This window comes from Aegilops tauschii, chromosome 7 (assembly GCF_002575655.3).
Source record: "Aegilops tauschii subsp. strangulata cultivar AL8/78 chromosome 7, Aet v6.0, whole genome shotgun sequence".
NCBI lineage: Eukaryota > Viridiplantae > Streptophyta > Magnoliopsida > Poales > Poaceae > Aegilops > Aegilops tauschii.
In genome coordinates this window covers 3,002,659-3,030,105 of record NC_053041.3, presented here as the reverse complement: position 1 = coordinate 3,030,105, position 27,447 = coordinate 3,002,659, and the positions used below count along the sequence as shown (strand labels likewise).

At 45.0% G+C, this 27,447-nt stretch overlaps 1 protein-coding gene and 1 non-coding gene across 2 annotated transcripts; one reads left to right on the top strand and one right to left on the bottom strand.

The window, feature by feature from the left end:
* The first annotated feature begins 7,618 nt into the window (after positions 1 to 7,618).
* LOC120970108 (small nucleolar RNA Z247) lies at positions 7,619 to 7,763 on the top strand. Its single transcript, XR_005764854.1, has one exon. It is a non-coding gene; the product is annotated as a small nucleolar RNA Z247 (small nucleolar RNA).
* A 4,393-nt stretch (positions 7,764 to 12,156) lies between these two features.
* Positions 12,157 to 26,921, bottom strand: LOC109787200 (receptor like protein kinase S.2). Its single transcript, XM_020345752.4, has 17 exons — positions 26,761 to 26,921; positions 26,364 to 26,440; positions 26,176 to 26,280; positions 25,621 to 25,876; positions 23,879 to 24,101; positions 23,456 to 23,606; positions 23,180 to 23,359; positions 19,153 to 19,260; positions 18,808 to 19,075; positions 18,502 to 18,733; positions 18,020 to 18,164; positions 15,685 to 15,870; positions 15,291 to 15,404; positions 14,999 to 15,221; positions 14,666 to 14,894; positions 12,852 to 12,999; positions 12,157 to 12,766 (listed from the first exon to the last, which is right to left on the bottom strand). The coding sequence occupies exons 2-17, from the start codon at positions 26,370 to 26,372 to the stop codon at positions 12,530 to 12,532; spliced, it is 2,814 nt and encodes a 937-aa protein (XP_020201341.1). The 5' UTR covers positions 26,373 to 26,440; positions 26,761 to 26,921; the 3' UTR covers positions 12,157 to 12,529.
* Positions 26,922 to 27,447: the final 526 nt, after the last annotated feature.

Sequence of the window (27,447 nt, the reverse complement as noted above, 5' to 3'; positions counted from 1 at the left end):
TTTCGAGTCAAAGTAAGACCTCGTATTCCCACATATAGGGCATGGACAACACATAAAACCATTCTGCTTGTTTGCCTCAGCCACTGTGAGAAAATTATTCACGCCCTTAATGTACTCGGAGGTCCGTCTGTTATCGTACATCCATTGTCGGTTCATCTCTGCGTACATCATGAATAGATAAGTGACCAAATTAATAGAAGTTTATCATCACATTAAACCCAAAGTACATACATAGTTCTCATTGAACAACATATAGCTCTCGAGAGCATCTAATTAAACCATACATTGAAACTATGTAAAACATTTCAATGCAACAACAAATGCGATCATAACTGCAACCAAGGTAACAATTGATCCAACGGCATAATGATACCAAGCCTCGGTATGAATGGCATATTTTCTAATCTTTCTAATCTTCAAGCGCATTGCATCCATCTTGATCTTGTGATCATCGACGACATCCGCAACATGCAACTCCAATATCATATTCTCCTCCTCAATTTTTTTCAATTTTTCCTTCAAGTAATTGGTTTCTTCTTCAACTAAATTTAACCTCTCGACAATAGGGTCGTTTGGAATTTCTGGTTCACATACCTCCTAGATAAAAAAATCTATGTCACGTTGCTCGGCATAATTGAAAACACTAAATGAAACTAATAGTTATAAAATAAAATATATATACCACATCTGAATCATAGACAGGACGAGGGCCGGCGGAGGTGGATACCAAAACCATCGCACTATATAATAACAAACAATAATAAGTAAGAAAACTACACAAGTATCTATCTAAATCATACAAGTCAAAACTTTTTTCTTTTAGAAAGAAGATAAGATCAAGAGGCTCACCACGATGGTGCAGGCGACGAGATCGGCACGGGCGATCAATGGCGGTGAGGACGGGGACGGGACAGGACGGACCACCAAACCTAGACAAATCTCGAGGAAAATGGAGCTTGGACAAGGAGCTTCGAGAGGAGAAAGCTTAAGTGTGGCTCGGGCATTTCATCGAACACCTCATGTGCATAGGAGGTGAGCTAGAGCACAACACACCTCTCACACAAAAACAGCCTCGCGGGCAAGGGGTATATATAGGCATATCATTGGTTCCGGTTCGTGGCTGGAACCGGGACTAAAGGACACCCTTTGGTCCCGGTTCAAGCCACCAACCAGGACCAATGGTGGTGGGCCAGGAGCGAGGCACATAGGTACCAGTTCGAGCCTCAAACCCGGACCAAAGGTGCCAGATGAACCGGGACAAATGCCCCACGGTGGCCCGGCCGCCCCCCTGGCCTCACGAACCGGGGCCTATGCCCCCATGGGTCCCGGTTCTGGGCTGAACCGGGACTAATGGGCTGGCCCGGCCTGAACCAAAGCCATGTTTTCTACTAGTGAGATACGGCGGTCGTCTGTGTCAGGGCTAGACAAGACGGGGTACCTGGGGGGAGGTAGCAATGCCGCGAGGTGTTGTGGTGGGCCCTCGTAAGCTTGTGGAAGCGTGGTGGCAGGCGTAGGCACCCGACACGCGGCTCCGGGGTGTGCCCCCCCTCACGTGCGTCGCTGCCGCCGTGTCACGGAGGGGGGAAACGGCCACGTCGGCATGACACGAAGGGAATCTTGCGGTGGGTTGGGCCGGGACGGTGTTCGGGGGTGTACCTATGGGCTGGGCTATGACAACCAGGTGAAAAGGTCCACCGGTCAAACCCCGCCCGGCCAAAGTCAAAGGGCTAGATCCGATGGTCGTCTGTGTCAGGGTTAGACGGGACAGGGTACCTGGCTGGGTAGCAATGCCACCAGGTGTTGCGGTGGGCCCTCGTACGCTTGTGGAAGAGTGGTGGCAGGCGCAGGCACGCGGCTCCGGGGTGTGCCCCCCTCACGGGCGTCGCTGCCGCCGTGTCCTGAAGGGGGAAACGGCCACGCCGGCATGACACGAAGGGAATCTTGGGGTGGGTTGGGCCGGGATGGTGTTCGGGGGTGTAGCTATGGGCTGTGCCATGAAAACTAGGTGAAAAGGTCCACCGGTCAAACCCTGTCCGGCGAAAGTCAAAGGGCCAGATCCGGCGGTCATCTTTGTCAGGGTTAGACGGGACGGGGTACCTGGGGCGGTAGCAATGCCTAGACTATCTTCTCAAAGCAACGATATTATTCAATGATTATATCTTATGTCGAAAGTTGATCTATATGTTGTCATCAATTACCAAAAAAGGAGCTTAAAAGTGAAACTAATTGCCAGGTGGTTTGGTAATTCATAAAAACATATGCATCATCGAATTAATGCCTACTCAAAGAATATTTCATAAAATTTCAATTAGGTATGGCTATGGTATGTGAATGTAGACCCCTCAAATTGCAAAGGACATGGATTCGCAAAAGCTTCACGACTCTACATTTTGATTAAGTGATCCAAGATCACATTGACTCCATAGGAAAACCAATACTATTAAAAGGGAATGAGGTTTTGATCGTGGACTATCTGCTCAAGTGCTTAGAGATATTGCTCCAAAACCCTTAGCCACACCCTAACCTTCTTCTCTGTCCAAAACCCTAAAGTCAAACTCAGTCCCACCGACACACTCATACCCAGACTCACAGAGATATACTTGACATAGCCACTGCCTAAACCCTAACAACTCTGAAAGATCATGGATGTCGCCTAGAGGGGGGTGAATAGGCGCTTTAAAATAATTATGGTTTAGGCAAATGCGGAATAAACCTAATGGTTAATTTGACAAGCACAAAACCTAAAACAACTAGGCTCACCTATGTGCACCAACAACTTATGCTAAGCAAGATAAACAACTATGTGATAGCAAGATATATAACATGAAACACTATGGCTATCACAAAGTAAAGTGCATAAGTAAAAGGGCTCGGGTAAGAGATAACCGAGGCACGTGGAGACGACGATGTATCCCGAAGTTCACACCCTTGCGGATGCTAATCTCCGTTTGGAGCGGTGTGGAGGCACAATGCTCCCCAAGAAGCCACTAGGGCCACCGTAATCTCCTCACGCCCTCACACAATGCAAGATGCCGTGATTCCACTAAGGGACCCTTGAGGGCGGTCACCGAACCCGTACAAATGGCAACCCTTGGGGGCGGTCACCGGTACCCGTCAACTTGCTCGGGGCGATCTCCACAACCTAATTGGAGACCCCGACGCTTGTCCGGAGCTTTACACCACAATGATTGAGCTCCGAACGGCACCAAGGTTGGGGCTATCTCCACAACCTAATTGGAGGCTCCCAACGACACCACGAAGCTTCACCACAATGGAATATGGCTCCGAGGTGACCTCAACCGTCTAGGGCGCCCAAGCACCCAAGAGGAACAAGCTCAAGGGTACCAAGCACCCAAGAGTAACAAGCTCAAGGGTACCAAGCACCCAAGAGTAATAAGCTTCTCAACTTGTAACTTTCACGTATCACCGTGGAGAACTCAAACCGATGCACCAAATGCAATGGCAAGGGCACACGGAGTGCCCAAGTCCTTCTCTCCCAAATCCCACCAAAGCAACTAATGCTAGGGAGGAAAGTGAGAGGAAGAACAAGAAGGAGAACACCAAGAACTCCAAGATCTAGATCCAAGGGGTTCCCCTCACATAGAGGAGAAAGTGATTGGTGGGAATGTGGATCTAGATCTCCTCTCTCTTTTCCCTCAAAAACTAGCAAGCTCGAAGAAGGTCAAAAATGGGGGAAGAACACGAGCTTAAAGGATAAGGTTGAATGGGGAAGAAGACCCCCTTTTATAGGAGCTCCCGAATCCAACCGTTATGTGCTCTGTCCGCGCACGAGCGGTACTACCGCTCAGGGGAGCGGTACTACCGCCCGGGCGGTAGAACACAGAGAGCGGAGCAAAAACAGAGGGCGAGGCAGGGCTGTATGAGCGGCACTACCGCTGGAGCCAGCGGTACTACCGCTGGCCGCAGCGGTACTGCCGCTTGGCCCAGCGGTACTAGGGGCGGTGGTAGCCGCGGTACTACCGCACACGAGCGGTACTACCGCTCCTACTGCTGCTACTACTGCCGCTGAACCCGACACGAGAAAACCACGTCTCGAGTCGAGGCGGTACCAGCGTGGAACCGGAGCCGTACTGCCGCTTATGGCCATAGGCGGTACTACCGCTGTGGGACAGCGGTACTGCCGCTTGTGGTGATACGTGGTACTGCCGCTCCGGTCCAGCGGTACTACCGCTGGCGCCAACCTTATGCCAAGTCCACGAAAACAAGTACACTCCAAGGAAAACCAGAACTGCCATAACTTCTGCAAATGAGCTCCAAATTGAGCAATCTCAAGCTTGTTGGATGGAGGAAGATGAGTAGCATCAAAACACTCCATCAGAGAAGTGAACACTCCATCAGAGAAGAACCGGCATAACCTCCAACATCGAAAACATCATAGAAGATGCATGTGAACTCCGTTTTCGATGAACTCAAGCTTGTCATCAAGATGACCATAAGCTCTAAGGCTCACAAAGAGAATCAAACAAGAACCAAGAAATATGATGCAAGGATGCAATGGTTTGAGGTCTCTACGAATGATACGATCAAGCTACTCATCGAGAGCCCCCCTTGATAGTACGACAAACGATCCTATAACCCGGTCTCCCAACTACCACCATGGGACCGGTAAAAGAGAAAACCTATCAAGGGCAAACCTTTGCCTTGCACATGATCCACTTGAGCTAGATGATGACGATCTTCTCCTCCTCAAGATGGACCACCTTTCTTGATTGCGTTGGGTCGATGGAGACTAGATGATTGCTCCCCCATACTCCACTATGGGTGAGCCACTCTTTGGCACATCTTCACAAGTCCATTGACACCACAATGGATGGCAAGCTTCAAGCACTTGATCTCTTCGTGATGCTCCACTTGAACTTGCACACGCCAATCTTGATGACGATCACCACTTGATGTCATCCTTTCCATGGGTTGTATGATATCTTCCTCTTGACGCAAGCCCATGGACACGTACCTAACCCCACATAGAACTCTCACATAGACCATGGGTTAGTACACAAAGTGCAATGGACAATGCTTACCATACCATGGGATCACATGATCCCTCTCGGTACATCTTCTACGCTTTTTGAGTTGATCAACTTGATTCACTCTTGACTTAGTCTTGATCAACCTTGAATCTTTCCAACTCTCTTTATTTGGATGATGTCTTGAAGGTAAACATGAATGATCACACAATCTTCTTCTTCAAGACATGCTTGCAATAAGCTCAACACTCACATGACCAATCTTTGGATAATTCCTTAATAGCACCTTGGTCAACTCATAAACTCCTTGAAACCAACACATGGACTTCAAGAAAAGCCTATGGACAAATCCTTCAAATATAACTCAAGGCAACCATTAGACCATAAAGATTGTCATCAATTACCAAAACCAAACATGGGGGCACCGCATGTTCTTTCAAACTCGGTCTCACCGAGATGACATTCGGTCCCACTAAAGAGCACTTGCCAACCTTATGTTGCCTATCAATTTCACTTCTGAATTTCTGAGTGGTTCCGATCAGTGTCACGAAGTGTTGATCCCGCGGCGGGTGCCTATATATGGTGGAGGTGCGGCATACGGTTTCAGTTGATCGCTTCGGCACCATCGCTAGGGATTTGCATGTGTTGCAAGTAGCCAAATCCACTCGCCGCCGATTGTGTGATCGGACCTAGTAGTCCGTCACACAGTATTCCTCCTGCACGCACCGATACTGTTAGAGGTGATGCACTTGTGCCACTCTAGCAAACATGTTTGTGGGATCCAATCATCTACGTGGGAGATCGGGGAGAAGACGACTCTTGAGACGTGCTGTCTCAATTCTACTTCCGTTGCACGCCACTGCGCGTCGAGTGGTAACGATCAGTGATCCATCTCCCGTAGCATGTTCCTAGTTGATCTGCGCATAGGAAAAAATTATATTGCAACCGATGCACCTAGCTTAACCCAGCATGAATTTCATCCAGTTTGTTGAAAAAGAGTTATAAATGTATGCGGCTACGTTTGGATGGCGGCCTCCCGCATTCGTGTCCGCTGACTGGTCCCCCCTGTCTGCCGACGTATGCGGGAGAAAATTTGCGGGTCGCCATTGAAGATGCTCTTATGATACTATATCATAATAAATTCTACGCTACTATGTATCATACCTCGCAATAAATGACACCACCTATGATATTTCTCTATGATACTATGCACTACCAACGTAGAATCATACACTAGTATCATACATATGATACTAGTATATCTTCGCATTGGTCGGGCATCAACATTAACAAATCAAGATCGGAAGAGGCCGCCACTCAATTGGCATGGCCGACTTCAAAGAACCATGCGAGCTCAAGGAGCTCGGCAATTATTTTCCAGGGAGATATAAGAACTGGTCAAGAATTCGTCAAGCTTATAGAAGACGACGCGCCCACATCGGCCTGGCCAAAACTAGCCGAGGTCAAAGACCAGTCGATTGTCTACTCATGGTGTTACGGTCTAGAGGTGCCTCACCATACCAGAAGCTGACCCATGGCCCCCTATGTCGGTTCCCTCCTCGGGCCGTTAGTCTGGCCTGTGGGACCTCTAGAAGTAAGGATCCGAATGACTTGACGTCCAATACAAGGAAGTTGGCATGTGTGGAGGACTCCTCCACCACCTAAGCCAACTTGGACATTTGTAAACCTGGGCCTCAGCGTCCTTTATAAGATGAGGCTGGGCTAGTCGATTGGGCACCTACAATCTGACCCATTGATAGCCATTGTACTCCGTACACCCCTATGCATCAATACAATACTAAATGGAGTAGGTTTTACCTCCACTGTAAGGGCCTGTACCTGGGTAACCCGAGCTCCTTGTTTCCCGTATGATCTTTCCAGCTAGTTGCGGTACTCTATCGATGGGTCTGCGAGAATCTACTCTGTTAGAATACATTCAGTCATGGATGTAAACCAACCTGATGATATAAAGGCTCGGTGGTGGTTTAAGTCTAGTGGACTCTAGAGATTACCTAAAGTCTCTTTGTTTCCTATTCCTCTAATCGATGTAATTGCTGCTCCTTATAAACACGAAGGCGTCCCTGCCTAGCGGCATACGTTTCCACCCATCGCTCCCACGAGCGCTTACATGGTATTAGAGCCAGTTAGCCCGTATGGCTGCTTCTTCCTCCTCCGTTTCCCACATCCTCAATCAGCAGGTCTCTGAAAAGCTCACAAGGGAGAATTATGTCTTGTGTAAAGCGCAAGTCCTGCCCCCAATTCGTGGTGCCATGCTTGCTGGTTATCTAGATGGGTCGCTTCAGGCGCCGGAGAAAACCATCACCACTACCACGGATGGGGTAAGTCAGGAAGCCGTCAATCCAGCCTATGCCCAATGGCTTTCTCAAGATCACCAAGTCCTGGGGTACGTGTTCAATTCCCTCTCGAAGGAAGTATTAACTCAGGTCGCCTCATTGCCGAGTGCGGCAGAACTTTGGGCTGCCCTTGAGCAAATGTTCTTTTCTCAGTCTCGTGCTCGCACAATCAACATCAGAATGGCCATGGCCAACATGCAGAAAGGGAGTATGTCTGCTGCAGATTATTACTCCAAGATGAAGGCCCTTGCGGATGAACTTGCATCTGCAGGCAAAAAGATTGATGATGACGATCTGATTTCTTACCTTTTGGCGGGGCTGGACATTGAATACAATCCATTGGTGGCTTCCGTTCTTGGGAGACCAACAGCTGATCCAATTACCCTCAATGAATTGTATGCACAACTCCTCAGCTATGACACACGCAGGGAGATTCTCCAATCTGGTGGCGCCGGTAGACCTGGATTTCAAGTCAATTCTGCTCGCCGAGGTCGTGGCGGGTTTGGACAGTGTGGTCGTGCGGGAGGCCGCACAGGACGCTGTGGTGGTCGTGGTGCCCACCACAGTGCAGCAAGCCGTGGTGGTGGCCGTGGAGGAGGCTGTGGTGGAGGTCATGGTGGCTATGGTCGCGATCGTCAGGGAGAATCGTCCACCGTGATCTGCCAAGTCTGCTCGAAGCCCAATCATACCGCCCAAGATTGTTGGTATCAGTTTGATCCTGACTACATGCCTGATGAAACTCGCCAAGCTGCTTCTGCAATAACATCTTATGGAATTGATACAAACTGGTATCTTGACTCTGGAGCCACCGATCATATCACTGGAGAGCTCAACAAATTAACTAGTCGAGAACGTTACAACGGCCACGACAAGGTTCATGCTGCAAACGGAGCAGATATGGAAATTAGTCACATTGGTAGCACTACTATTCATTCCCAGAAACACAAACTTCATCTCCATAATATTTTGCATGTTCCCGAGGCGAAGAAAAGTTTGGCCTCCGCTCATAAAATTGCTATTGACAACAAAGCCTTTGTTGAAATTCATCCTGAATTTGTTGTTGTCAAGGATCAGGTCACGAGGGAGGCTCTTCTTCGCGGTAGATGTCATGGCGGTCTCTATCCCTTCAAGTCATCAGCCTACTCGCCAATAAAGCAAGTTTATGGTGCCACTAAGCCATCATCTACACGGTGGCATTATCGCCTAGGACATCCATCTCCGAGGATAGTTCAAAAAAATTATAAATAAAAATGAGCTTCCTTGCTCAAGTGACTCTAGAATTGAGTTAATTTGTGATGCTTGTCAACAAGCTAAAAGTCATCAACTTCCATACCCCACATCTACTAGTACTTCAAGCTCACCTTTAGAACTTGTGTTTTCCTATGTGTGGGGACCAGCACCATGTTCTGTTGGTAGAAACACTTATTATGTGAGCTTCATCGATGACTTCAGCAAGTACACGTGGATTTATCTTCTCAAGAAACGTTCTGATGTGTTCTCTATTTTCTTGAACTTTCAGAAACTTGTTGAACGTAGACTCGGTAAGAAAATTCTTACCATGCAAACCGATTGGGGAGGTGAATATCAAAAACTAAATACCTTTTTTCAAAACATAGGGACCTCATACTCACCAACAAAACGGGTCAGCCGAGCGAAAACACAGGCACATAGTTGAAGTTGGATTGTCTCTTCTAGCTCAAGCATCTATGCCACTTAAATTTTGGGATGAAGCATTTCTCACCGCCGCATATCTCATCAATATTGTGCCTAGTAAAGTCATCAATTGTCAAACACCTATTGAGCGTCTCTTTCTTACCAAGCCAGACTACTCATTTCTCAGAATATTTGGGTGTGCATGTTGGCCACACCTACGTCCTTACAACTCCCGCAAACTTGAATTTCGCTCAAAACAATGCATTTTTCTTGGTTATAGTCCTCAACACAAAGGCTACAAATGTCTCGACATCTCCACTGGTCGTGTATATATTTCACGAGATGTGGTCTTTGATGAGTCATTTTTTCCTTTCAAAAATCTTCACCCCAATGCTGGTGCCCGTTTACGCCAAGAAATTCTCCTTTTACCTCCTATCCTTGCCAATCCCAAAATTCCCGGGGATGAAGTAGTAGGTGCTGACCAAGTGACTAACGACCATACTGACCATGTCTCTCGAAGTGTTGATTCTGGTGTGCAGGTAACAGAAAGCAATGCAAATACTGGAAGAAATATTGAAGAAAGCATAGCAAACAACAGTCATAGCGACACACACGGAGCTGCTGAAAATCCAGGTGGCAATCCCGGGGAGGATCCGCCTTCCTCTGGCAGCATGGGATCCTAAGAGGATTCTCCCGCTCAAGCCACGCGATCCGAGGCCGCGTGCCGCGTCCCACATGCCCGGCAACAAATCCTCCTCACTCCACACGCCCACCAACTCCCCGCTCCGGTTTCAGCGCTCCCCAATCAAGACTGTGTCACGAGACCCAAGAACCACCTCTCCTGATTCGGGCGCATCTGTTTTGGCCCAGTCAAATGACAGCTCCAGTTCGAATATCTCAAGTGGTCAGGCCGATCAAGATAGTGCCCAGAATTCTGTCTCCTCCGGATCTTCTTTGCCTAGTGATCATGTGCCAGCCTCTGCTCCACAACGTATACAAACTCGATTTCAACAAGGCATTATACAGCCAAAAAAGTTGTACCCTGGAATGATTCGGTATGGAAATCTATGTTCTACAGGAGAACCTCAGTCTCTCTCTGAAGCTCTTGATGATGAGAATTGGCGGCGTGCTATGGATGGAGAATACATGGCACTACAAAAAATGAGACATGGCATCTTGTTCCTCTACCCCAATGTAAAAATATAATTGATTGCAAATGGGTCTTCCGTGTGAAGAGAAAAGCAGATGGCTCCATTGATAGATATAAGGCTCGCCTTGTTGCGAAAGGGCTTAAACAAAGATATGGTTTAGATTATGAAGATACCTTCAGCCCAGTGGTTAAAGCAGCCACCATTTGTCTTGTTCTCGCTATTGGTGTTTCTCGTGGATGGTGTCTCCATCAACTTGATGTTCAAAATGCTTTCCTTCATGGTATTCTAGAAGAAGAAGTCTATCTTCGGCAACCTCCTGGATATGAAAGCACCAAAACGCCACATTTTGTTTGCAAGCTTAACAAAGCACTTTATGGTCTTAAGCAAGCGCCTCGAGCATGGTTTTCACGGCTGAGCATAAAGTTGCAACAGCTCGGTTTCAAACCCTCTAAATTTGATACATCATTGTTCATCTTTAGAAAAGGAGGTGTCACCATTTTTGTTGTACTCTACGTTGATGATATTATTGTAACAAGCTCCTCACAAGATGTTGTGCAAGCTCTTCTTCATGACTTACGGACAGATTTTGCTATCAAAGATTTGGGAGAATTACATTATTTTTTGGGCATCGAAGTACGGCGGAAAAATGATGAGCTACTTCTTACCCAAACCAAGTATGCCAAAGAGCTACATCAACGAGTCAATATGGTAAATTGCAAGCCTTGTTTAACTCCATTGTCTGCAACAGAAAAATTATCTGCTCATGAGGGAGAACCTCTAAATACTGAAGATTCGACAAGGTATAGGAGTGTTGTGGGAGCATTACAATATTTAACTCTCACACGTCCTGATCTTGCTTTCTCAGTCAATAAAGTCTACCAGTTTTTGCATGCACCCACTAATGCTCACTGGACAGCTGTGGAATGTATCTTAAGATACATCTAGGGATCCATTGAATTCGGTATAACATTCAGAAAATCTTCATCTCTATTAGTTAGCGGATTCTCGGATGCAGATTGGGCCGGTTGCACGGATCACAGAATATCCACGGGAGGCTTTGCTGTCTTTCTAGGCCCAAATCTAATCTCATGGAGTGCAAGAAAACAAGCTACAGTGTCAAGATCCAGCACAGAAGTAGAGTATAAATCCCTAGCTAATGTTAAAGCTGAAATCATTTGGGTTCAATCCCTACTGAAGGAACTTGGAATTCCTCAACTCAGAGTACCTTGTTTGTGGTGTGATAATCTTGGTGCTACTTACCTATCAGCTAATCCAGTCTTTCATGCAAGAACCAAGCACATTGAAATAGATTTCCACTTTGTCAGAGAAAGAGTGGCTCAAAAGATGCTTGAGATACACTTTATTCCCTCCAAAGATCAAGTGGCTGATGGCTTTACCAAAGCTTTACCTGTGAGACTCCTGGAAGAATTTAGACGCAATCTCAACTTAGGAAGTTGACATTGAGGGGGCGTGTTAGAATACATTGAGTCATGGATGTAAACCGACCTGATGATATAAAGGCTCGGTGGTGGTTTATGTTAGTGGACTCAGAGATTACCTTAAGTCTCTTCGTTTCCTATTCCTGTAACCGATGTAATTGCTGCTCCTTATAAACAAGAAGGCGTCCCTGCCTAGCGGCATACGTTTCCACCCATCGCTCCCACGAGCGCTTACATACTCAACATCGAGGGATAGATTGTAGGATGCCTATCGACTAGCCTGGACTTGGCGTATCTAAGGCCTAGGATTACAAGGATCCTAGTCGGCTAAGGCAGTTGAAACTCCTCATTACGCCCGATTTCCCTGTCTTGGACGCCAAGTCGATAGACTCCTACCTTCTAGTAGGTCATAGGCGGGGTTGATGGCCAGGGCCGTGTAGCGACCAAGGGGGCCTCGGGCCGGCCTGCTGGGCTGATTTCCGATGTCATGAGGCACCCCCTAGACCGCAACACCAGCAATGAGAAAGTGTAATATAATCCCTTCGTCCCAAAATAAGTGTCGTGGCTTTAGTTCAAATTTGGACAAATTTGTTGTGGCTTTAGTTCAAATTTGGGATGAGGGAGCATGAAGAAAACAAATTGTGATGTGATTGCAACATAGGAACTGCAATATATCAAGTGATAATTTAGCAGAATAAGACAACACAAACGTTGGTACAAGTCTCAATGTTAACAATCAATTCTTTGCGAACAAGTTCTGAATGAAAAAAAATATTATCACGTAGCCTATAAATGCACCAAAGTTTTAAAGCTAATACTTGATGTATTGCAGTTCAAATCTAGCAGCACAAATATGGGAAAATGCAAATACAACAGTAAATAACAAATCTAGCAGCACAAATGTGCCAGTCACCCCGCTAGTTTATTCAAAAGGAAGGAATGATTCACAATTCTCCTACTGGGCATATACCGGAACAAAGCGCATTCCAGAATCCAGGTTTTTTTGTGCATTCTTCCTCAAGCATAAGGACAATTTCCCCAGCTGTGGGTCTTTTGTTAGGTACAAGCTCTGTGCATTGGACCCCTATCTTAATGCATCCCTTCACTTGTTGGATGCAGATGGCGTCCAGCGATGGGTATTTTGCTGCAATATGGGAACCTTTGAGCCAAGATTCACGCACCTATTCAGTCGGAACAAGGAACTGCATTCAGATCTATAAACTGGGACCAATGTGAGAGGGTGTAACATCGGCGAGGTATTCTTACGTTAGTAATAAAGGACACGGGGGACCCGTTGTCATTAGAGGGGCACTTTTCTCCAGTCACGATCTCCATGATTAGAATGCCCAGACTGTAAATGTCTGACTTTGTTGACATTTTAGTCAGTTCAATGTGCTCCGGTGCAAGGTATCCCCTGCGAGAAAGCAGCAACATTGATAAATAAGAATATTACACATACCAACATATATTGCTAAAATGTGCTAAGTAAACTCGACCAACGCAGGGCAGCCTATTGGTATCTTGTAGGGGGCAAAAGCCTAAGAAACCCCATTTCTATAACAGGTGGGACTGAATCCGGTACAGTAAGGGCACTGACAGTACAAAACGACCACTCAGTTCTTAACAGTGAGAGCAAGATTCAACACTATGAATGGACCATACTGCGATGCCGATCTAGAAGCGACGGTGTTGGCTTCGACGGCGGCGGCGGTCGGCCCTGCCTCGGGCCACGGGCGGCTGCGGCGACGGCGGCGCGATGCGGTCTTCGGCGGCATGTCATCTGGCTTTAGATCGGCGGCGGCACGATGCGGTCTTCGGCGGCATGTCATCTGGCTTTAGATCGGCGGCGGCGTCGAGGGCCTGGTGGACTGCTTGGCGGCACCCATGGCAGATCTGTTCTGGCCGGTGTAGCCAGTGGTGGTGGTCATCTTCTTCGTCGGCGGTGGCCGGCCAGAAGCTTGGTGATCGGATCTCGAGATCCATCATCTAGTCCTGGCTGCGAGTTGGGGAGACATGGTTGCCGGTGAAAACCGAGCCGACGGCAGGCGATGGCGGCGTTCTACGCCGTTACCTTGATGAAGGCATCGTCGTGTAACTATTGTCGACCCACTCGTGCTGCTCCGGGGGAAACCCTAGGATCTGGTGTTCCAGATCGGACGATGGCGGCATTGCGGTGTCATTTCTCTCTTGGGAGCATCGTTTGTGGAGCAGCGCTGGAAGTCAGAGGCAGGAGGTGGAGCGGCTTTGTCTTGCACGGAGCTTCGGTGGAGATGTCAAGCCATCCTGACCGACAGGTGCTACGCTTGGTCATGCCTGGTCGGCAGGTGCTACGCACGACAGATCTTCCAAGGACTTCAAGCTGTGTCGGCTGGTGATACTTGGCAGCATGGTGCTGAGGTGTATCAGTGGCGACCGCGACGTGTTCAGTTGTTTGCTCGCAGGGAGAAGGTGCCGTTGGGCGCCGTGGTGGCGTTGACGATAGCTGGACCGAGCAAGGTTGATGCATCAGTACAGTTCTTAAGATGAAGTGGTGGCAGTTGGCGGCGGCTGCCTCTGAGAGCACGCCGGACCAGTGTGTGCCCCAGACCCGGCAAGTGGCTAGGTTGGGGTCTCAGGTCTTAAATGTTAGGCTTGGCTGCGATGTCTGTTTGGTATTAGGCCCAGGCTATCTGCGCCCCTTCATCAACTGGATAGGTGTAGCGACAGTTTGTTGCTTAGACGGCGGCTTTAGTCTTATTCTTGTATTGATTTTGTAAGGTTTTGGGAGAATAATTAATAAAGTGGCCGTATGCATCGTCCAGATGCAGAGGCCGGTGGTCATCCTCCTTTTCTAAAAAAAAATGCCATTCCTACGTTTGACAACATTCATAGAAGTCGCTCTTTTCTGCTTCTCCATAGGCAGAGTGAATTTCGATTGCGAATGCTGGTCTATATCACTGTTTGTCAAAATTCTGTGTTTATGCAACTGGGAGACTCGCATGTGTCCTTGCATGCTGTGCCACATGCTGCATGTGCAAGTACGTACTCCATCTGTAATCTGAAATGATCGATTGACTACAGACGAGTGACCGTGTGCTTACCAGGATCCTACAACCTTTGTATTGTATATCTGAGTCGGGTCTGCAGCGAAGATCCTTGATAGACCGCAACACCCAACCTTTGGGAGCATGTCATTATCCAGCCATATATTACCTGCTGTTATGCCCATGTGGACATCTTTACATTCTTCATGTAGGTACTGCAAAACCTTGCATATGTCTTGTATTATTCGGTAACGTTCTTCCCAAGGATGTTGTGTGAGAGATTGGTCTATAAGAACAATGTTACTTGATTATACTTTGAGCAAAAGTGCAAAAACTCATCAGTGGACAAATAAAAAATGTTGAGAATGGTACGAGGTAGAGTTTTCTTACCACCAAAAATTTTCCTGTCCAGACTACCGTTCTGCAAAAGCTCGTAACAGAGCAACCTCTTACTCGCTGCTTCAACTGTTTCATCACAGTAACCCTTAAGTTGTAGAATATTTTTGTGCTCGAATCTCAGACCATTTACCACCAGGTTAAACTGGGTCTCTGATGGTCTCCTATGCTCTTTCAGTTTGATCACAATCATCTCTTCCCCATCCACACGTGTACCCTGTCCAGCTTATCGATTTTAAACTGGGCTTCGCCCACAAAAAGGAAAAAGGTCAAGTCCTAATTATACCTCATAAACAGCACCAAAGATACTTTCACCATGTAGTTGCTTTTCGGAAAATTTATTGGTGATGTCCTCGAACTCTTTGAACGATATCATCCTTACTTCTCTATCAGGTGGACCCTTTTTCATGACAAATGGTTAAATGGTTAGATTTAACATAAAAGTAAAATAAAAAGTTGTCTTTTGGAGATAATTGACCATGAACTCAACCTCTTTTATACCATTGAACCACCGGTGGAGTGGAAATACTGTAATAATTAGAAAGTAAATTTATTTGAATGAGTTGTATACTGAATTATTTTTGATGATTTCTTTGTTTTAATCCATATTTTGCATGAAAATAAAATTAATTGTGCTACACAACGTTCAGGAGAATTAGCATGTCCAATTGTAGGCATACCAATGAGCTGGAAGATTCTGCCTCAAGAAAATGTATTATGTGCTCAATAGTTGGTCTTCGTTGAGGTAGTTCCTCTGTGCACCGTAGCCCTATGCTTATCCAACTATCGACCTGTTGGTGAAGACTCTCTTCGAGTAATGGGTACCTAGATGCAACATATGAATTTTGATTTCTATCTTCACGGACCTGGGAAATTGGAAGAGGCAGCTACGATTAGATTTGTATGCCCTTTAACCACGAGAAACACTTAAGAGGAACTACTACACACATGAGTACAATATTACTATCTTTTGTTCATTCTTTACTCAAGTACTATAACATTGCAACCATAGTCACTAGTAGAAAACAGAGCTTTGGTCACAGCGCAATATACACATTAGTCCCGGTTGCATTACGAACCGGGACTAATGTGAGCATTAGTCCCGGTTTGAGTGGCTAAAGGCATTAGTCCCGGTTTTGAGACACGAACCGGGACAAAAGGGCATCGCACCCTTTAGTCCCGGGTCTTGTCTCAAGACTAAAGGGCCCATTTCTCAAACTCTACCCCCCCCCCCCCCCCCCCCCTTATCGCCATTTCGGTTTTGAAAAAAACAAAAGAAAATGATAAAAACTTCAAAAAATAAAATCCTTCGAGATGTAGTTATATTACTACATCTACTAGTTAGGAAAATTTAAAAACTTAAATTTGGACATGTTTTGCAAAAAAGTGTCATGAAAAAGTAAGACGGCTATAACTTTTGCATACAATGTCGGAAAAAAAACATATAATATATCAAATGTTCTGCACGAAAAGTAAAACGTAGGCCTGTTTGCAAATTTTTAGAATCATCAAATTCTAAAAGGAAAAAAGATATGCTCAAATTTCAGTTTTTTTATTTTGGTTAAATCTGGTCAAACTATGGTCAAACTACTTATTCAAGAAGTATTAGTGTTACTACATAATTATTCAAGACTATTAGTGTTACTAAATAATAATTTCATTTTTTTGAATTTTGGTCAAATCTTGTCAAACTATGGTCAAACTGTGATCAAACTACTTACTCAAGAAATATTAGTGTTACTAAATAATTATTATTTTTTAGAATAATAGTTTCAAACTTAAACAGTGAAACTTGACTTCATGCTCAAGCTAAACTCCTAGGGATTAATAGGATTGACAGGCCGGAGTAGTGAAAGGATGGGTGACCCGCCGGGAAGTTAGATGATTTGGAATGATGAGGGGTGATTAGAGATTAGAGGTTAAATTGAGTAGTGATGAGGGGTGATTAGAGATTAAATTGTAAAATAATTCAAAAATTTGAAAATCAGAAAAAAATTCAAAAAAAATTCGTAAAATTTCCACGTGGAGGGCCTTTAGTCCCGGTTCGTATAAGAACCAGGACTAAAGGGGGGGGCCTTTAGTACCGACCCTTTAGTCCCGGTTCCAGAACCGGGACTAAAGGCCCTCTAGAACCGGGACAAATGGTCCTTTTTCTACTAGTGAGTTGATATTAATAGATTTTGAGAAGACATATAGCAACATCTATTTTGGATGTAAAGTATACTAGAATATAGAAGACTTGGGCTCCGTTGAGGTCACGAGAATTTGAAACATGGGGATGGAAAAAGATTCAAGAATAAGAGACCAATGTAGGTGGAAATGTTTGCAAATAAAAGAGGTTAAAAGTTATCTCAAGATCATCTAGTAATATGCATTTACAAACGACGACTTAAAACAAGAATAATGTCATGTATATGAGAGTGCAAGGACTAGTTGCAGTGATGTTGATAGTTGAGGGTATAGATCAAGCAATAAGAGTTAAAATAGGAATACGAGGATGCTAGGGGAACCAAATTGGAATACTCTTGCCATAAAAAGTTATATAAACATTGTTAAAATATGTGTCGATTATTAGGTGTACGAGTTGTGTTACAGTTTGACTTGTAATTAGCGGCGGGTTAGGTGTTTGAGTCAGACACGTGTAACCTGGGACTATTATATATAGTCACTATGGGTAGGCAAAATACACAAGACATATGTTGTAGGCTAAGATAGAGATCACGAGATGGACATTTCGGACGCCCATGGCAGAGGTGTCCGGTGCAGCCGTGGGCGAGGGTGGTTGGTGCGCCATCTGGTGTCCTAGGAGGGCTTATTGTCGATTGTATCATGTGATTTGGCAAATGGGGAGGTGCACACCTAATCATGCCCCGGGGGTGTAGCAATGTTGGTAAACCTCGTTAACAAACTCGGTGTTGTTGCTCGTACTTGTGTGATTGTTTGTCCTCGATGGATCGATGTGCGCCTCAAATTATTCTAACAAACATGTATATCAAATTGTGAAGATCATCTTACCTTGTCAACATAACACTGGCCTGAGTATTCGATGTAAGGGGGACTCCTCCCTGTTATAACCTCTAATATAAGAACTCCCAAACTGTATATATCTGCCTTGGGTGTAATTTCGCGGCGGCCTATGGTTTCTGGCGCCATGTATCCACTGTATGATAACATTTTTATAGGTTAGTGCAGAATGAAAACATCAAGAATGAAAAAATTCCTAGAGAGGGACATTGGTAATTGAAGAGAAATGTTTTGGAGATTATGTTTCTCTCTAAATTAGGCCACAGCCATACTGATCAGTTTTTAATACTATGTTTGTTGGGTTTTTTATATAGATTAGAAGCATCAAGGAATATTATTTTGCGCAAAGGTCTTAACTTTTTCAAAAAAAGTAAGTATTGCATATATATATAACAGAAAAAATTGGCTACTTGAATATACAGAACATAGGGCTGCTTTTGGTGCCCTCTCTCATTTGAGCGATGGTGCTTTACCTTGATCCAACAGCAAAAGCCGTAATGTGAGCTTGTGTTTCAGGGACGATCCTTGATAGACCGAAATCTCCTAGTTTTGGAACCATGTCATCATCTAGCAAGATGTTGGCAGGTTTTAGATCCCTATGGACAATGGGAGCATCTAGACATCCATAGTGAAGGTAGTGTAGGCCCTCACAAATGCCCTTTATCAACGTATGACGAGTTTTCCAATCTAGTTCAGGCGAATTGGCTGCACCAAGAAATTAATTGAGGTGATAAGAAACAAACTTCATGTAGGGAAGAAACTACCTTGCATTATCCTACCTTTCCACATCTTGTCCTCTAGACTCCCGTTTGACAAAAACTCGTAACAGAGCAAACTCTCTGTCATGTCCACTAATGTGTATTCGCCTGGTTTGCTTTCATGAGACCTTGGTACGTGTATTGTCTCTTCACAGTAGCCGATAAGTTGTACTATATTTTTGTGCTCAAGATTCTTAAGATGCTCCTCGCTCTCAATCTGTTTCCGTTGGTTTGCTAAATAATGGTCGAGTTTCTTCACTGCTACTGCTTCCCCATTTTTAAGCATTCCCTGCTCAACCTCCCTTGTTATTAATACTGAACCTGGAGTTGTTAACATTTAAAAGGGCAATGATTAGTTAACCGTACCTTATAAACAACACCGAAGGCACCTTTACCAATTTCTTCTGAGAAATCATTCGTGATTACTTGCAACTCCTTGAATGACATCTTCCATACTTTGGGGTCATCAAAGCCCTAATATTAGATAACACAAAAGATATTTCAGGCAAGTAAAAGTTGATAAAGGCACCGCTTCTAATCTAAAAATTGACTAGAGTAAATGACAAATTTTAGCCCATAAAATTTGTCTTGGTTTTTGCCACATTTTACCCCTTTCTACATATGTGACACAACATTCTGATTTGTTCCCAGAATTGTTGCCAAGTAAGAATCACATGGGATACTTATCCCATTCGGCACTAACTTCACAGTATGGCAGAGAATTTTGGGGAAACAAATCAGAAAATTGGTAAGTAGTGTGACAAACCTGAAGAAATAGGGTAAAATATTTAAAAATAAAAGTCTTAATGGGGTAACCAGTATCGCAACAAGAATTTTAGGGGATAAAAAGTGACATTTACTCAGTTGACTATGATGGAAATTCCATAAGAAAATTGTTAATAGCAAGAGTTTCCCGACTAAGATGACGATTGTGAGGGTTCAAGTAAGGTGGCAAAATTGATAAATTTGACCTATGGACAAAATCAAATCACAGAATGAACTGCCCGTGAAACTATTTCACGCGGCTGACCTTTTTGTGTGACGCCCGACACGAAGGCGCCACACTACACTGTGCAACGCCTGACAGATAGGCGCTACACGCCTGGCCAGCGTCGCACCCATGTGATCCGAAAATTACTAAGTCAGTGTGCAGCGCCTGAGAGCTAGGCGCCACACTATACAGTGTAGTGCCTAGCTTCTAGGCGTTGCACTAGTGGTTACTTCATTTTATAGTGCAACCACTAGTGCAGCGCCTGAGAGCTAGGCGCCACACTATACAGTGCAGCGTCTAGCTCTTAGACTCTGCACATTGACTTCACAATTTTTAGGCAGTCTGAGGTGCAACGCTGGCCAGGTGTGTAGCGCCTATCTGTGAGGCATTGCACAGTGTAGTGTGGCGCCTTCATGTCGGGCGTCACACAAAAAGGTCAGCTGCGTGAAATAGTTTTACGGGCAGTTCATTCTGTGATTTGATTTCGTCCACAGGTCAAATTTGTTAAATTTGTCAAGTAAGGTTCGCTGCCATCCTCTTGCTGACTTCGTTTCATGAGGCCCTTATTGCTAACCCGACCTACCACAAAGGAGGACGTAAAGGAGATTGACCAAGCAAGATAATTTATTCCCTGGTGCAAAGCTCCGTTGTATACAATTCATTGTTGAGGGGACATACTTTATAATCTTTGTAAAAGAATATAATTTGAGACTACACTTTATGGTCATACTATTTCCATCACGACATAGGCTCTCGCCCCTTTTATATATAAAGGCATAAATGGACGAACCGATACAACGTGGTGGGAAAACCCTCGTACCCAGCTCTTGAGACAACCACCTCCGGCCGAGGGGTAGCGATGACCAGGAAGGGAGACCACAGGGACATGTCTATAGAATGGGAGATCACTGGATTCACCCCTCGCCAGAGACGAGAACGCACGACGTGATGGAAAAAGGCAAATCCGACACCATCGGCCAACTCCATCCAAGAGGGGCCAGGGGTCCACCATGACGCCATCTAGAGGGTGATGAAGCAGGCACTACTAGAAAAAAGACTGTTAGTGGCGCACCAGTTTTTGCTATTAATGACGCACTATAGGTGCGCCACTATTAACACGCCACTAGTAATAAATAGTAATGGCGCCATTAGTATCCCAGATAATAGTGGCGCACCACATAGTGCGCCATTACTATGCCTAGAAGTGCGCCATTACTATCTGACTTAGTAATGGCGCACCACATAGAAGTGCGCCATTAGTAACAATTTTTTTTTAAAAAATTAGAATATTTTTTCAATTATTTTTTTAAAAAAAATTCATATTTTTTCTTAATCTCGGGCCAATATGCTTAATCTCAAGTCAAATCGCACTCCATGGTCAAACTTCCCGGAAGGTCACCCATCCTCACACTACTCCAGCCCAATCATGCTTAACTTCAGAGTTCTATCCAACCCCAGCACCAACTCACTTAACAGGCACTTGTTGATATATATCTCTCATATCAATCCTATTAAACCTTGTTGATGTCTAGGACTTTGTTCATGTTCATGAGTGTGATGAAATTTTGAAAAAATATTTCAAACTTCCCGATCATATTACGTATCATATTTAACATTTTTTTCAAAAAAAAAATTTGAAACCAATTTTTTCTGTTACTAGTGGCGCACGTAGCAAATGGTGCGCCATTACTAAGTTTGAATTTTTTTCCATTTCCCCCCCTCTAGATCTTAAAAGCCCCGTATCTTTTATTCTGTTAGGTTTTTGGGGATTCTAAACATCTTCAACGGGGTTCCCCCGGTTGAATTTGGATGTAATTTTTCGAGTAGATGATTTTTCATATAAAAACTTTTTAATCCGAGTTCGTATGCAAAAGTTATGCCCATTTTACTAAATTCCCGAGAGATTTTGCAAATAAAGTCGGAATTCATATTTGTAAATTTTCTCAACAACTAGACCCCATATCACATGGGAAACTTATTTTCTTTTATTTTTTTGACATTTCCATCATTTTCTTTTATTTTTTTAAAACTGAAAAGACGGTCCACCGGGGGGGTGCATTTGGTGTATGACTTGGTCAAAGTTAGTAATGGTGCACTTTGTATAGGTGCGTCATTACTAAGTTTGACATAGTAATGGCGCACCTATGTAGAGTGCGCCATTACTAAGTTTGACATAGTAATGGCGCACCTATGTAGAGTGCGCCATTACTAAGTTTGACCAAGGTTTGACCCAGTCATACACATAGTTATGGCGCACTTTGTAACGGTGCGCCATTACTATGTCAATTTAGTAATGGCGCACCTATAGAAAATGCGCCATTACTATGTGTATGACTGGGTCAAATCTTGGTCAAACTTAGTAATGGCGCACTTTTCACCTGGTGCGCCATTACTGTTTTGGTTACTAATGGCGCACCTACACATGGTGCGCCACTGCTATATAGCAGTGACGCACCACATGTATAGTGCGCCATTATTGTCCATATTAGCTATAGCCGTTTTTCTAGTAGTGAGGGTGCCACTGGCATCATAAGGGGACCCATAACAATGCCCCCCCCCCCCCCCCCCACACTTTGAGGGAAGCGACAACTGTAAGTGCAGCTGTTGCCGGTGTTGAAGCGCAGAGCTTTTGATCGGATCCTCACAAGTGACACCCGCAGACTCAAGACCAGGGGATTGCAACCGATGAAGCTCCAACGACATAGCACCACCCGCAACCACTCCCACTTGCTACCCACATAGCCAAGGGGAGACACCACCACCGCTGCTATGCTGCCAACCGCAAAGGCACTCGTGTGGCCTCACCATCCAAGGCCTCCGCCTTGGTATCCAAGACGGGCTCACCAGCACCATTGAAGCATCTGGACGGCCTCAGACCAGGCAGTACAACACGGACAGCGTCAGAGCGGAACCACCGTCGGTCAAGACCAGGCATTCCAGATGTCGGTCCATCTGAAGGGAGCCCAACTATGTCCAGGGGCGCAGATCATTGGGGTTTGTCGGCATCGTCGCCGGGTAGCCCAAGTAGGTTGGCCGCCCGCATGGAGAGGGCTTTGCCTGACGGTACGAACCGATGACGATGAGGATGGGGGAGGAGGGTGGGTGTGGCTAAACCGGCGGTGTGCTAGGTTTTTTCGGTCATCTGTGGGGATGGTGCCGGAGGGAGAGGACAAAAGGGGAACACGAGGATGATCACAGTGGTTCCGTTGAGCCGGCCTAAAGGTTGCCGCCGATGCATGGACACAATACCTGTCTTGACGTATATATGTGGAATTTTAATTTGTCAACTCTTTGTTTAATATATACAAGTGGGGAAGCTCTCCCCCCTTGTGAGTTTATTAACGTAAAAGATCCTCCTAAAGAAAATACAGTACATGCAGGTCATGATGATTCATATTGTACCTCATGAGTTTCAGTCTTGTTCAGTATAATAGTGATATCTACTATATGGGGCCTTTTGTGCAGATCAATCTCCATACAGTTCAGTGCTATCTCAGTGCATCTCTCCACTTGTTGGCAATATGCATCAAGTGTGGAACCCCTGAATATTAGTCGCAACCTGTTCCTCCAGTTTCCACGTACCTGTGTAATCGGCATGTAAGCAAGACTGAGTGTAGTGTAAGATATGTTAAAAAAATGATTACTGATCTCTATGAAGTTCAAATTATGGTTTCTTACTAAATCAATGAAGTCCTGGCGAGGCATTTCGAGGCATTTGGAACGTCCAGTGGATCCCGCGACTATCTCTAGCATTACAACACCAATGCTGTATATGTCGCATTTTAGTGAAATTTGGCCGTCATACCTGTATTCTGGTGACACGTATGCACTGCATCCCAAATAATGACTTTTTAGGAAAGCACATTTTCATTGATTCAAAAAAGATACTCACTTCATTTTAATATATAAGGTCCAGACGCATATCAAGAGTCAAATTTTACCAAATAAATATGGGTTTATGCACCACAAAAGTTACATGATTTAGTTCGTATTCGGAAGAATGTTTTTATTGGTATGATTTTTTGTCACATGATTCAAAGTGGTCGCTTGCCTTATAAACTTGAATGGATGGAGTACATTCACACGATGCATTGGACTTACACTGTTGTTTTAGCCAACACTGTATTGCGGGACACTTCACGGTGGAACAACCTGGACAAACCATCTGAAAGTTTGGGCTCCATATATTTATCCAGTAGTATGTTATCAGGCTTTATGTTCAAATGGCAAAATGGTGGATTCTGCCCATGAAGATATTCCAAACCATCGCATGTCCCCTTGATAATTTTATAACGGGTGGGCCAGTCAAGGCCATTGTAGTCATCTGCACAAGTAAACAACAGTGTATGAGGTATAACAAGTGTCCAACATAGTTTCTCTCGAATCACTATATATTTAAATGAATATAATATATTCATCACAAGGATGCAGAGGGCGAGAATTTCAATCTGCTTTAAAAGTAATTACTTCATACACAAAGTTGGCAAGCAGACTCATCTTGTTCATGTCTTGCAGGACGCGAATCGGTCCCGGCAGCCGGACTTGGCAACGACAAATTAGTCTAGCATAGAGCCTGAGTGTGTCGGCAAGCGGGAAGAGGGAGCTGAGCAGGTTACATGAGTGGATGGGCTGGTAGGCGGGCAAACCCTTGGGGCGCTGCTCCCGGAGACGTTAGTTAATTGAAAAACCAAGGGTTCTTTCTAGACACGGCTAAGCGCTGACTTGGCACAAAGCACATATGGCATTTCATGAAGCACCTTATGCGCATCTCCATGACCGCGGAACCCCGCACCTACGGCTGCATATGACATTGTGGCCGACTAGGGGCTAGCCCCGCCACTGCAATGGATGCCATTCCACCGATGCCGCCTCGGCCACACTCTTGCATGGCGTCCACGATATCGTGGGGCAGCGAGGAGGCGATGGGCGCGACAGAGTTTCCAATCGAGGCTCGACTTCTCCATGTGGACATTTCTGCGGCGCCAGGACGAGGCAGTGGGCCATGGCATGCTCATGTGATGATTGAACACGCACTACGCGCTCTTCCACTGCACCGACCACCCACTGTTCAGGATGCGTGCCGACGCCAAGCGCCGCAACCACTACGGTGCGGGCAAAGCCCTTCCAAGGCTTGGGAGCCTCCACGCCTATTAGAGCAAGCATAAGCCACCTCCTACTCCACTGCATGTTTGCGCATGAGGTTTGGACTGCGATACTCCATTCATTGGGAAAGCCAGATTGGATGCCATCAGTAGAGGACAGACTCTCGGAATGGTGCACAAGCAAGGGAGCCAGTGGGAAACACAGGAGGACGAACAATGCTTTGTTCATTCTAGTCATGTGGGAGATATGAAAACATCGGAATGCAATTGTTTTCGAGGAGCCACACCATCAAAGAACTATGTCATCCTCGGGATCACGGAGGAGGGGCACACTTGGAAGCAAGCGGGATTACTTAAAGGAGACCTCAGTAGATTCTTTAACGATGTGGAAGGGTGGGCTAGTGCGGCAGGTTAGCATAGGGGTAGACGAGTGGAGGTGGTGATGGTGTACATGTAATTAAACTCTTGTAACACTATCGTGAAGGGGCTCTTCACCCCGTTCCTTCTTTATAATATAGTACGCACTCTCGTGCGTATTCGAGAAAAAAAATGAGGTGGCCTGTTTTTGTGCCATATTTCCTCAAATTTATCAAGCTTATGTACTGGATTTAACGATCCGAAGAAATCTTCTACCGCATGGCAACTTCCTGTAGCACTGCTGAAATCTACTCATTGAACTAGAAAGACAAATAGGTATCTTGACATGGTAATTAGTATAGTTTAAGTGGAGAATTATCGTACCGGAAAGAAGTAGCCGGAGGCTTCCATTGTCACAATATTCCAGGACGAGTGCCCTTTCTATTACTTCGGCACAAACAGTTTCTCCCTTGTACTCTGCATAACGATGCCTTATTTCATTGCAGTAGCCGACTAGCCTTACAATGTTCTTATGCTGAACCTTATCAAGCTCATCAAGTCCAAGATGAAACTGCTTGTCATCATTTCGAGTTAAGTTATAGAGCTTCTTTACAGCAAACTCCTCTTCATTCGAAGCGCCCTGATCAAGATCTACTATCAGTTCTCATTACAACCGTATTTGTGTCACAAATTAAAGGGTAGTATCCTTTCTTGGGCAAGAAAAAAAAACGTAATTATCTAGCTTTTCTTTTGTTTTTTTGTTATTGCGTTATTTCACAATAAACGAGGTGGGTGTGGTATAAAGTTGTCAACCTCTTGCAATTGCGGGAGACAAAATAGGTGCACGTATATTGCTTGACACATCCCACGATATATTGACTATACTTATGCACAGATGTCATGTTCAGAAAAATGAAGCATACGTGTTGTCAATCTTACCTTATAAACTACTCCATATGTGCCTTCACCAATTCTTCGCTGATCCGAAAAAGTATCTGTAATTTCTTTCAACCATTCATGATTTAAATAGAGAATGTTTTCCTTCTGCTGGTACAAAAACTTCTGGTCATGAGCAAATTAAGGTATAGGATAACCACTTTTAAGGAAAGTAGTAGCATTCTACGTACCACCGTCATGTTTTGCGTACCCCTTCTCCTGTACTGTCTCGACTTTCTTTTTTCTTTTTGAAAGGAACTGTCTCAACCTTTTGGAAGAAGCGCCACAGGCAGATGTATTGATTGTGCATATATATGATATCAAAAGAATTATGATTCCAACATGAGAGAACTGATAGCCATCTTATTACAAATTAGAGCCCACAATGCTAGTCAGGATCTAGACGCCTATATATATCCCAGCTCGACAAAATATCATAGATAGATATACAGCAATAGGAGAAATGAGAGAACAATAAATTTAATGGTGAAAGGCATAAAAATGGCAACGAAGGCACAGAGACGAATTAAGCTACTAGTACATACAGTAATATGCAACAAATTGATACCGCAAAGTGTCAGTACTAACCTGGACCCAGAGTGGTAGCTCGCTCGAGGTGCTGGTGCTCTGGACCGAAGAGGATGTGATGACTGATGGGAGCGGGAGAAAGATGATGTATGGATGGACCTTAATAAGAGGAGCTGGATCGGGGGGCAGATCATCGACTTGACTCATTAGATTAGACGACTCAGTTGCTAGCTGCTTGGTCAACACACATAGTAGCTGTTAATTACCGTCGGTGGCTACATGACAAAACCTACTACAACCAAGCTTATTAGTTAATTAGATGCATGCGATGCATGCATGTTACCGTTACCAGGACAATGTCAAAGGAACCTCGCGGGAAAAAAAAGGACATAGTCAATGGAAGAACGTAACGCGATGTCAGAATAATCAGTAAACTCGTTGGTGCCACTGCTCTGCGCGTTATCCGATCTGCCTCACGCCGCCCCAGCATCCATGCACGTTAGGGGAGCCATGCTTCCCACTTGCTCAAACGTCAGAACCCGCAGGAGTTCATATTGCAGATCTACTCTTGATCGGCTGAAAAGTCGCTCCCGCCCACTTGCTTGCTATACCGATCGTTCAGTCTAAGTTCGTTTTTCTTTTGTGGTGGTTTTCGAGGGGATTCCAGTTAAAATAAAGTGTGAATCTGTATACAATTATTCGTCCACCAATGCTTTTATAGCATGGCTAACGTTGGCCCAGTCCCGG

Bases quoted from the DNA above. Each gene is read 5' to 3' on its own strand.
- LOC109787200 (XM_020345752.4), bottom strand. The intron at 15,871-18,019 runs GTAAGATGATCT...CCAATTTCCCAG, and splicing joins GCCAGTGTTATGTTGACAAG to GTCCGTGAAGATAGAAATCA. The intron at 14,895-14,998 runs GTAAGAAAACTC...TTGTTCTTATAG, and splicing joins GGACAGGAAAATTTTTGGTG to ACCAATCTCTCACACAACAT.